This window comes from Silurus aristotelis (genome assembly GCF_946808225.1).
Source record: "Silurus aristotelis genome assembly, chromosome: 14".
NCBI classification, from domain to species: domain Eukaryota; kingdom Metazoa; phylum Chordata; class Actinopteri; order Siluriformes; family Siluridae; genus Silurus; species Silurus aristotelis.
The window spans coordinates 21,022,321-21,034,773 of NC_139587.1; the positions used below are offsets into that span (position 1 = coordinate 21,022,321).

The 12,453-nt window shown below is 41.2% G+C and overlaps 1 protein-coding gene across 1 annotated transcript in view; it reads left to right on the top strand.

Moving 5' to 3' along the window:
* slit3 (slit homolog 3) overlaps nt 1–12,453 on the top strand; it is a 162,509-nt gene that overhangs the window by 11,810 nt on the left and 138,246 nt on the right. The window contains exons 3-4 of the mRNA XM_083560686.1: nt 626–697; nt 2,999–3,070. Of these exons, the coding sequence (XP_083416812.1) occupies nt 626–697; nt 2,999–3,070 (144 nt within the window). The remainder of the gene's footprint in view (nt 1–625; nt 698–2,998; nt 3,071–12,453) is intronic.

A 12,453-nucleotide genomic window follows, 5' to 3' on the forward strand; every position in this document is an offset into this window, starting at 1 on the left:
GTGCATAAATAATTTTTTTTCTTACATAAGACTAGCCCTAGAAATCTGGCTCATATTGTCTCTACCTACCGTGTCATCTTGTTCTGTCTTGTGTATAAACATTTCCTTTATAAGGCCAAAGCAAAGCTTTAAATTAGAGGCTCGGGATATTTTAGTCTAGCGTTGCCCGATTTCCCATATAGCTGTGCTAGAGTATCAGTCAGTGGCAGACTGCTGGGGTTTCCCATGCACGTCACGGCATGTTGGCTCTAATTCAGACGGACGCAAATCTAAACAAGAATTGGCTATAGAGATGTAGTGCATTTGTAATGCATCTGGAAATCTTTAGGGGCCCTGAAACATGACATGGTGTTCGGAGTAGAGGGGCAAACCCAACCTACATGCCAAGACCTCACAGTCAAAGTTTGACATCATGAGCACGTTCCTGTCACGTCCGACAATCTATCCGTTACAATCAGAGATTGAATTCAAGATCCTGATGGAATGGAGATAAGCTTATCACTGGATGTTGTGACAAAACAAAGTCATGCAGGGCCATTTTCAATTGTCTTTTTTTTTAACTCAGGTAATTATTGTGTTGTTGCTGTGGAATGGATTGGATAATGAAGCTGTTCTTCCTCTACAGGCATTTGGAGAACAATCAGATCAGTGTGATTGAAAGAGGAGCTTTCCAGGACCTCAAACAGCTTGAGAGGCTGTAAGTATAATTGTGATACTCTTAATACACAAATCATTTGAAAGCAACACAAATTTACCTAAGCAAGAGTTTATTTTTAGTAAAAAAAAAAAGAAGAAAAAAAGAAATGACGGATTTCTGAAGGACCTTGTCCTGTGTGAAAAATCTAAAAATACACCCAGATATTTCTAAAGCTTTGAACTTTTGAGGTGACTTTAATAACTTCCATTTTCAAGTGCAAAAAAAAAAAAAAAGACATCATCCTCATTTGCTCCCTGCCATGAGGCAGACTTCCATTTGCTCTCTCCTGGTGAGAATCCTAACACCTCAGAGAGAAAATTACCACCAGGTCAAACCAAACAGCCAGGCCATTTCTACAGATGGACAAGGTCAGGGAAAGCTACACAGCTGTCCGAGGACTGGCTTGTCAGCGATTTTCTGAGTTTGCTTGTGAATTGTTTGGGCTTTTCTCTTGCCTGTGAAATTGCGTAAGGCTCCGTCGGAATTCGAGCAAAACCGTTACTCATCATCAGTGTGGTTAGAAAAAGTAAGTCGGAACACTATTTGCTCTCGACGTGTGAGTTTGTTGACCACCCCTGAAAACACTTAGTGCTCATCTGCTTCCTAGCTCATGTGTTTGCCTTGGTTTTACGCCGCACATTCCTCCGCCTGTCACACACGTTAGGAATTTCACAGTTTTCTTGTTACAGCATTGCTCTTCCTCACTGAACAATTCGCTGGTGACTTATGTCCATAACCATCAAAGCCATTCATGTCTGCCGCCATTTATTAACTGTTTTATGTTTGAATGTGTATGTGGGCCAAATTAGACATTAAAAGGCATTGTACATGCATTAAATTTATACATATAAATTTCCCTCAATTTGTGTGTTGTGTTCTTAATTTGTCTGTTAAAATAACTAATGCATTAAACTTGACAGCATAGTTTGGATATAAAATTTGAGTAAATTGCCAGTTATGCAATTTTAAGCCTATCAGTTGTGGTTCACATTATTGGATCTCCTTATATATACATTTTCGTGAACTCAGGAGCTCTCATTGGAATTTTTTTACAAAAATCTTTATGAAAACCACCTTTCTTGTGCAAATGCTCCTGCAAATGATTTATGAATAATAAAAAAAAGTTTGCATTCGGTTTGAAAAATGAGGCCCTGTGATTGTATTTGAAGTAGCCTTTATTCATATGAAAAACTAATATGATGCTGGTAAAGTGCTGGAACATCAGTGTTCATTTGTATCCTCAGAAGAAAATTTCTTGGACAGCCTAAACTGAGCGACGTCATTTTTTTTAAGGTTGTGCGGTTTTTGATTGCATATTTTATGCAGGTTTTCAATTTATGGGCCAGAATTGCAGTTTGGCAAGAATCTAACATTGACATTGGGCAAACCTTTTTTGGCATCAAAGACAGTTTTAAATTTGTCTTTCTAACCCTAAAAGGCTCTGCGATCACAACACTGTCTCACTTACTCAGGCCTAAATCTGGTACGTGGGGGGGTTGAGATTTAAGGGACTGTGTCGAAAGCTGATACGATTTAGAGAATCCCTTTTACTTAGCGCGTGCTGATGTCACGACGCTGGACTGAGTAAAATATTGTACAGATGCCAGAACCATTCCTCCAACGCATGCCTTTATCCTGGTCCTATGACCTCTGGGGTCACTATTATCCCCTCATCCTCTGATTCAAACCCTCTGTAACGGTCGTCTAATGAAAGCCCTGAATCTGGGAAGGCTCATGTGATGGATAATGGCTTTTTATGGCTTGCTGCAGGAGATAACCTGGGCCATCTTCTTTGGAACACATCCCATTTCCCAGTGGCCTAAGCGCAGCTGTGATCCCTGACCCCGTGATGCTGCCGTGGGCCAGTTTCCGTGGTCCTGGGCTCAGTGGCAGGGTTGACCTGGATGATTGCTCTAATCATGAAGATTGATTGGGCTGTCTGAGAGTCGTTTATATTTGCCCTGTCTTCCCATTGATCTCTGTTTTCTGTACTAGGGCAGATGTTTGTGTGTATCCGCTCTCTGTCAGTGCACAACGTCAAACAGTCCTGAGCGCTGTCTGTGCCTCTCACGCTTCTTTTCCATCTTAAGCACGCTCATGTTCCATCAGTCATTCCACAAAACCAAAAACCACCCCCCTCACACACACAGATCTATGTTTTCTCAAAGGTCATTCCCACACTGTTGCTCGGGGCCTTTAATGTTCATCTTGCATTACATTTCTCGTTTGTTTTGACCATGCTGACTCTCGTCCTTTTCTTGCCCTCTGCCTCACTCTTTCTCTTGTTCTTTCCCCTCGCAGGCGGCTGAACCGGAACCGGCTGCAGGTTCTGCCGGAGCTGCTATTCCAGTCCACACCCAAGCTGGGTCGCCTGTAAGTCTATGTTTCTTTGATATTCTAGCTAAAAAAAGACAAATCAAAACAGCGGTCAAACTTCTTCCCTGCTGTCTTAATTTGGATCATTGTCCTGGGAGGGAGCTCAGTCAAATATTTGCCTTTCTCCACAATGCTGTTTAAAGAGGACGTCATCAGAACAGGGTTTTGTTATTTGCTGTGGTTTTCCTACTCCAGATGTGGCTTTTTATACAGGCCAAGGGCCCGGGTAGGCGTAACGCGACCCGGCTCCACTCTATGTTACTCACAGTGTGGTGAAGGTGTGTTACAGGGAATGTTTTCCTTGGACCGACTGGATTCCTGTTGCAGAATTTAATTTCCTAACTCCGGCTTGGTGCAAGGGGGGCAGGCAACGCCAAGTTTCTTGGCGTAGCTGCCAAGGAAGTCTTTATTTACAAATTTACGATCCTCACTGAAGAGAAGCATCTCAGGTTAGCCTTATGTCAGAGCAGGGGTTATGTTTTGTAAGTGTTGACTTTGGGGTGCTCTGTATTAATGGAGGTATATGTGACATGTGAGGCACTCTTGGACTTTTCAAGGCTCTCCAGAAACTGCTCTGATAAGTGCTTTTTTCCAGAGGTCATGTTGTCCGTTTTGCCGGCTACTGCTAAGATCCCGTCAACGTGTTAGCACTCTGGCACACATGGTATGCAGTGATGTTTGATACACAGATGATTACAACAATAGGGACTAAGTTTACAGACATAAAGTTCCCCTTTATGTCAGCCACGGCTCACTGGCCAGCCTTTAATATGTCTTTGGTGGATTGTTGAGCCTTTACAGAAACAATCAGCAGGAATTATGTTTTCATTTCCTCTCTGTTGCCAGCAGTTTCATTAAGCATTATTGTGAGTGATGTTCTTATTTATCACTTAATAAGTGTTCTCTCAGGCTGTTTCAAAGAAGTGGAAATGATGAAGGAACAACAGACATATATCCTAAATCCCCTTTACCATGGTTTCTTTGGCAACCTACAGTAGACTTTTTGGTAACCAGGGCTATATAGGGTGTGGGGTGGCTTTGTGCGAGATTTGCAACTTTGTCTTGTCACATTTGGTTATGCTAAGTGGTACTGTGTGATATATGGGGTTACCTCTAACCTTTCCATTAAAAACCCTCAGGTATTGGCAGCTGGATTTAGCAACATGAATTAACATGTTCAACTTAGGACAGGGTTAGAAAACCAAACAACTCTGACTAGCAGGGGTCAGGGAGCGGTAACGGGCGTGTTCTGCCTGAAAGATAGGCCTGAGGTGAGAGGAAGTGGAACATTGGTGGTCTGGGTGGGTGAGACCCCACTGCAGCAGGCTTGGTGTTGCGAGACAGCCTTGGACAGCGGGAGGCAGCAAAGAAAGCGAAACAGTGGCCGTCATAGGGTCATGACAGCTGGCATGGTCTATTTGCGGTCAGTGTGTGTGTAGAACTGCTCTCCACTCTGCCTCGAAGGAAAGCGTGTGGTTGCAGTTATAGACTGCACAGCGCAGGCCAAGATCTGTGCTTTTTACACACATACTCACAAACTCCGACATGCACACACATGCAGTGCAACGATTCCTCCTCCCACCCCTTGCTCTCTTTCATACCCCCATACCGATGGCTAATAGGAAGCAAATGAAGAATGAGAGCTCAGCCATGAGCATGCCTGCTTCTATTTATTAATGGTGGAGCAGAGCAAGCCTTCATATTAACTTATTTTCCTGTGTGGAGTCTGGCCCCATGTGCTGCTTAGGTACAAGTACTGGGGATTTTAGTAAGGAAGAGCCACAGAACCCCACCCCTGCCATTACACTGGGCTCAGGTTGCGTGTGATTGTTGTGATTTAGGAAGAAAATGGGTGCGTAGTGCAAAGTGAATCCTCCTTCGGCCAATTCAGAGTTCTCGCTTTCTCTTTAATTTGCTGGACTTAATTATTCTGGCAGCCGCAAGTAGTTATCCTGTCAAAGCTTAATGATCATCTCTCATGGCTGTTTTTTGATTGATCAGGCCTGAAGTTTGCCTGACGCCTGCACAACTATAAAGATCTGGGCTCAGGCCAGCTTCCTTCGGGCTCGCGTGTGCCGTTGCTTCTAAGAATGTTTGGCTGAACATTGTTTTTGTATCAAGCAATTCTTATCCCCTTGTATCAACCCCCACCTTTAGAGTTTGTTTTCTTTTTGCAGCACTTATTTATTAGAAGCAAATCAGCCTCCCACGTGCAGGGCGGAGTATCTCTCGGCTGGTTTGCGCCACTCCTGGCTCGGAGCTTTGAACTCCAGATGGGAAGTAGGGCCTTGCTTTTTGAGTACTGCAAAAACCCAAAGCATTCCGGCCTGCATTATATACATCAACTTCAGCACCTAGGTAGCACAATGAATCTCTCATCAGCAATTTCAAAATTCATCATTATAATTGATGTTTTATAAAATCCCCATTGTAATTACTTTTTACACACTAATGTATCTTTAGAGCAAGAACTAGATTCAGTGGCAGGACCAGCATTTACATGATAATTACAGTAATTCTACATTGCCGTGTAAAGTAGTGTGTTTTGGTAGCCGCAATAGCTCGCTAATAGTGCAGCGCGTCTCGAGCATATAAACCAATGGAGCTGTGGCTCAGCGGCCCACGGATTGTTTTCAGAGAAACTAAGCCTCCCAGAATCCAGCCAAACATCGTCCAAAATAGGGCTCGGTTTTTAAAGGCCAGACAGCTTAGTGATTTACTCTAAAGTCATATTTAGATAAATATAAGCTCCGAAGACTTTGAAAGAGCACTGAGGAAAAGCCGGCTGTATCCAAGGAGCTCAAGAAAAAAAAGCTGAATTCATTTTTATTTTGTTTGTTTGTTGTTTTTAATGGAGGCGGTTTTCTCAGTAATCATCTAGCATGTTTGAAAGCATCAGGGGAGAAGATAAGACATGTGCGAGACTGAGGTTGACAGTGGCAAATGTTTCTCTGCTGTCAGACAAGGAAAGCTAATATTTTCAATTATGCTCCAGTGGGAGAGCTGTCAGTTCGTTAGTCCCTGTTCACCAATGACTTTTACATCGCCATTGGCAGCTACTTAACCCTGTCAGATTTTCGGAAACTAGGCCAATACATAGACTGAAATAAGAGTGTTCCTAAGCTGCAGCTCACGTGAGCTTTTACATTTGCATTTACATTTGTGGCGTTGTCCAGAGCGACGTGCAAAAGTGCTTGAAGTCTCTAGCAATGAATAAATCTACACTGGTATGCTAGATTACAAACTTAAGATAAATCAGACTACAACTCTTGCAGTTTACAAAGCAATTTCGGAAAGTGCTAAAGTCTTTAACCATCTCTTGAAGATAGCCAGGGTCTCCTCGGACATCTAGGGGAAGTTCATTCCCCAGAACAGGGAAAAGCCTTGAAGTATACTTACCTCTCATTCTGAGAGAAGGTTTCCGTTTCTGCTGCCAGGTAGTGGAAATAAACAAAGCAGTTTACCCTTAGCAAAGTTGGACAAATGTCAGAAACAATTATGTTTTTTTTCCACTTAGTCAGAACTTTTGAAAGTTCCTGTTTGCTATAGAGGTGCATGCAGATATGTACGGCGACTCCGAAGCCAAGAGTTCTTACTTTGTCTTACTCTGTAACACCTCCCTGTAGTAAAATCAAGCTGCACAAGAATGCTGCCATATAGTTTATTGAACGTTTATATGTACATAATGTGCACTAAAATAGAAGCGCACACATTGAAGCCATTTAGGTTTCCAAATAAAGGCAAAGCACATTGATAAAGGAAGTGTTATGTAGTGGATCTGAATATCATTAACGTCTCTTCCTTGTTATAATTCAGCTGGCTAGGAGAAGGATGAGCTTGGCCTTGGACCAGTCTGTCAAAGTTAGAATAGTTTTGTGTGAGTTTAACCTCTCAGGTGTTGAAAATCCTCATCCAGCATCATTTCTGCATCCAAGGTCTCAGGCACCAAGAGATCTGCTTTTATGAAGTTCAACGGAAAAATAAAAAATAGATGTATTTTTTCATTGTTAAAGTTTTGTTCCTGGGCCAGATTTTGTTTTAGGTTCCTAAAATAAGTTTAAATCTTATCTTCTCTCTGAGCTGTTTGGACATCTCAGCATCTGTAGTTCTTATTTATCTGGACATACACACGAGTTTTGACCGAGGGGACCGCACTCTTTGATATTCCTGCATGCCCGAATAGCATATTTATGCAAGCGTGTGTGCTTTGTGTGAATTGGAGGCATGGTGTGGGGCCCCACAGAGCCACCCAGTGTTCTACAGGCTGCACTGCTCACACAGCTGGACCTTAGTTTGTATGCCTACAACTGGTAAAGAGCTGATGGTCCATGGCTCTCAGTGCTCACGTGAGGTCTCCTCTTCCCTGCAGCGCTACTAAACAGAGCAAGAGAATGACAGAAATAAAAGAAAAGTGTGAGAAAAAAGGAAGAAAAACTGTGCAGGCTAATCTACTGATTAGATTTGGTTAAACAAAGGCAGATTATTACAAATGACCCGAACATGCTTTATTGCTTTGGCAATTAGTTAACCAGATGCTCAAACCTAAATTTCCTCTCAGTGTTTCTACAGTTAGAGACAATAGCAGGACTGTGCAAAGCAGAAATTCGGTCTGTGCTAAAAAAAGAAGAAAGAAAGTTTCCAGTCACCCTCGAGTGAGTTTGTGTTTGTGTGGCAAATGTTTTTACGTCTAAGCAGTCTGTTTATCCTGTATTTTTTCCCACAGTTCGAACAAGAAATTGCATCACTTATCGGCTTTTTTTACACACTTATTATAACCTGCTACAGAAAGCATAATACCACTTTTCAGTACAGATACTGAAGCCTCAAGTAGCATATTTGTTGATATTGATTTTCATCAATATAAATGAAAATAAATATAATATGGTGTAAATAGGAAACAATTATTTAACACAAATTTAAGCAAGTCCCCCTTTATGTAAACTTGTAAACTTATGTAAAACTGATGTAATACCTATTTAAAAATGTTTCCAAAAAAAGAGTTTGTTTAGCACAAAGGATTTCCACACAGCTGAAATTAAATCAGGTCATGTTATTCGTTATCACATGACACACATGACAAAGTTTAAGCTGTATTTGTTATGATACATGTTTTCTTTCATTCTCATATGAATTCCACTATTTATTTCTGCCATTAGACTGATCTTAATCCTCAGTATCAGATTATCTGTTTGCTACAATATTAATCCTATTTCAATAAATATTTTTTGTCAGAAATTGAATACCTTTGAAGAGCAACGTTTTGCTCAAAGCCTTGTCTATGCTTTAATTAAACAAAACACACTTAAACCTACATTTCTTTTCCTATAAACCTCTCTTACAAAGCTCTCAGCTCTAGTCACACAAAGACCTCCTACATCTTTCCAGAGGAATTCCGCATAAGCTGTTTGGTAAATGTTGTACAATGTTAATTACTTAAATTGGCCTGGGGATTTCCTTACAAGAAGTGGTTGAGCTTCAGAGTATCAGGTCGGGTGTGTTTAGAAATACAGGTAAGTTGAGTGACATGTCTGTGGTTCAAAAAGATATCTAAATATTTGAGCATTGCACCCGGTGCTGCTTCCAGACCATCAGGTAAGCATACTCAAGACTAGACTTCCATCATTGTTCTTCTAAATCCCTTGTGTAGACATCCTGAATGGACTCTTGGATCTTGGATTTTTGCAGTGGATTAGCAGGGTCTTGAAAATGTCTACGATGGAAGAGGTTGAGAGGCAATTTTGAGAGAGAGAGAGAGAGAGAGAGAGAGAGAGAGAGAGAGAGAGAGAGAGAGAGAGAGATATGTAATGAAACTCAAACTGCATCCCAGAGAGTAAATTAAAAGCACACGAATGTCCCTAATGCTCTGTTAATGGATTATGTACAAGCTTAGTATTTTACAGTGAAACCCTGGAAAGAGCCCATTGCATATAGAGCAAAACTCTGGAAAACTTTGAGCATCAAACCTGTTGTTGTCTGCAGACTGAATAATAACGAACACTAAATACTAAAAAAAAGATGAACACCATTTTTATTGAGGACAAATTTATAGAGGTGTTTGCAGCAGGTGCTGCCCAGGATTGTTGTGAAAGCTTTTTTCGATGACGTAAACATCGTCATCAAAAAAAGCTTTCACAACAATCCTGGGCAGCACCTGCTGCAAACACCTCTATAAATGATATAGATGTTTATAGATGTCTCTATAGATGTTTAAGCCAGTCAAGCCTATGTCCCCTACCCCCATCACTGGCAGCACTGTCACTGGAGACAAGGACTAATGCGGCATGTTGATTGAGGGCTCCTATAATTTGGGAAATAGTTTGGAGCTATTACACACCAGGGTGTTTATCACAGGTAGTTCCCATGACAACCGGCCCAGATCGTAATTGGATTTAAATGGGCAGAACTGCTTGCACATGTTTCAAAGGGCCATGAGGAATGCACTGTAATGAACACGCACACTCAGGTTTCCTCGCTGTGTCATGCTGTCCTCGGCACTTACCACTCTATCCAAATCCCGAACTGTCCATACACTGGTTGTGCACATGTGTCTGGCTTGCTTCATGTAATAGTAGCCATGAAGGTAAGACCTCTTAGGAGGTTGTGGGTCAGGGATATGCAGTGCTAGATTTAATGGCAAATTTTTGCAATAGTAACAGTGGAGGAGTTTCAGCTGACCTTTGAATCTGACTGTATTTTTTATGGGAACCAAATGTCCTGGGTTTACTATTGTACTTGAGACAATAGCCTCATTTATCAAGTTGGATTTGGTATTTGTAAAAAAAAAAAAAAAAAGGCAGTTAGTTTGTGTTGTAAAAAAGAGCTCCTGTGTTTGTGGAAATTTAATTTGGAGAAGAATTACGAATGTGAATTGCAACTGATCAAGCTAGCTATTCAATTATGCCAAAAAAGAGCGTGCTTATGGAAGCACTAAAACGGCATAGTTAATATTAGGTATGTGCATCTCCATAACTAAGGCTGATGCGATTCGCACCTCGATGCATAGCCAACGATGCAATACATTAAAGATACATATGAAGGACCTACCGATGTGATGCAATTAACCCCATTATGGTGCATAGTGATCTGATATCAATTTAATTCAACACAATGCAGCACAATTCAATGCAATATGATGCAATGGTAAAATATGATGCTGTGCAATTCAGTATGGTACAAAAATGATTTATTTGGTTCAGACAGACAGTAAATCATAAATTTACTTCAGTGCCTTTTGACTTTTAATGCATGGCTCTTTCATAAACAGGCCTTTGTAGTGCAAAAAAAATAAATAAAAATAAAACAGGTTTTATTTTTATGTTCTGTCTCCAGGAACATGCAGCTCTACCTCTGCCATGTTAATCTATATTCTATATGTGACTTAATGATTAATCTATATGTGATTCTCAAGACACTTCTAGTGATGTGATATGTCATATTAATGTAGCAGCAGTGTTGCTGAGAGAATGCACTTGAGAAACAATTTAGCAAGGAGAAATCAATCTACATATAAAATATTGGTCACAAATCATTAGTCACTTTCTAAATAATGAAGGTATAGCGCGTTTACTAATAATGATATACAATTAAATCTGTTACTACAGACGCGAATATGTTAAGAACGATGCATCATGATACAAATGCCAACTTGTATCTGATGCAAATCTATGATTCTTACCATCCTTGTTGCCATTTTTGGCAAAAGATTAATAGATAACTGATATTGAGTGAATGTATAATTTTTCTTGTATAAGACAACATTTGGTTTATAAATCATTTTTTCTGCTGTCACCTCTGACTTGCTTATTATGGATCTACCTAGATCTATATCCAGAATTCTGAAACTCTGCCTTGTGACAAAACACTAAAATACTCTAAATGTAATATGCATATAAAGCTGAATTCAAAAAGGTTCTGCTTGGTTTCCAAATGGAAACCTGAAAGTTTGAAGAGTTTCAGAGACAAATCGAAGAACAGGTGCTACTGTAGATCCTTATTTTTAGTATCTCATTTATACCATGACATTTCTTTTGTCTGTAACTGTCTTATTTTCACTCGGTCGTTCTTTTGGTTGGTCATTTAGTCTGTTTTGCTGAGGTCAGTAAAATGTTAATGATACTTCTGATTAACTGCCTTTAGGCTCTTTCTCTGGAATGCTGAGCTCAAATCTGGGTTTATTTCTTGTATATTCATACTTGATGTGCTGCATGGCACTTCTTAGTGTATCATGTGAAATTACACAGAGGCTGTGCATGAAACCACATTTCGAGCTATTAGGAGTGAAAGACGATTGTGTATGTTAGACTTGCGTATGTTAAGAATTGCAATATTGTTTAGGTTTAAGATTTCCTCAGGGTTGTTAAACCGCTTAAGCCTCCTGCTCACCAGCAACCTTACTGGAACTCTTTGGTCACGCTATTTGTTTTTGCAAGTGTAAGCTTAAACACAAAAGTGATCTCCTGGAATGTGCTCTTTTTTTTTTGCGCATGAAATTGCGCATCTAGGAACAAGGCAAGAAAAACAAACACAAGCACTGTTAAACCCACAGCCTTCTCCCCTGACTGGATTTCTCCCTCCTGCTAGCAGTGTTGTTGCCTTTCACACAAGTGTGAGGAGGATTTCTGACAGGCCAGCACATTTGTTGTGTGCTGTTCTGTTCGCATGGACGTGTGAATTGGCGGGCGCTGGACGCTTGGCTGGCGTGGTGCGTCTCTCAGACAGAACGGCCCATCGTGAAAGTGTGACAAGGTCTTTTTGCGTCATTTTTGGGCTACAACAAAGTGACCCGGTACAAAACCAGCGACTGGGCAAGCAGACAAATATGCGGACGTCTCTTTAACAATCCAGTCACCCAGAAAAGGCCGTCTGGTCTTCGTGCCAAGCGAGCGGACAGGGTTTACAATCCAGACGGCACATGCCTTGAGACACTCCAGTCAGAGAGAGAGGAGGAAAGAGAAAGCTGACTGACAGGATTCACTAGCAGGCTTCTTTTGCTTTTGAGTCCGCATATAGTTGTCACTTAGCTAATTACTGCTTATTTTTAAGATATGAAGACTTTGCTCACAGCCTACAGGCCCCTTCAGGCAACAATGTGGAATGTTATGGAACTCAGAATGAACTAAGTGGAAACAGACGACTCGCCTCGGTTTCCCCCGTTGTTGTTTTTCCGCTTTTATCTCCCTGTGCGTCTCCACAAAGCCAGTTCACATATTCGAGCATCTATTAGTCATTCCGGCCACTGAGCGGTGAGGAGTTACTTGGCTGAACCCTGGAGCTGGGTGGTTGGATGTTATGCAGCCTTAATGCCTGGCTTGGGGCTCCCAGGCGGCTGCTCGAATACACACGGCTCATTGCTGCCACTACGACATACATGGGAACGTCAG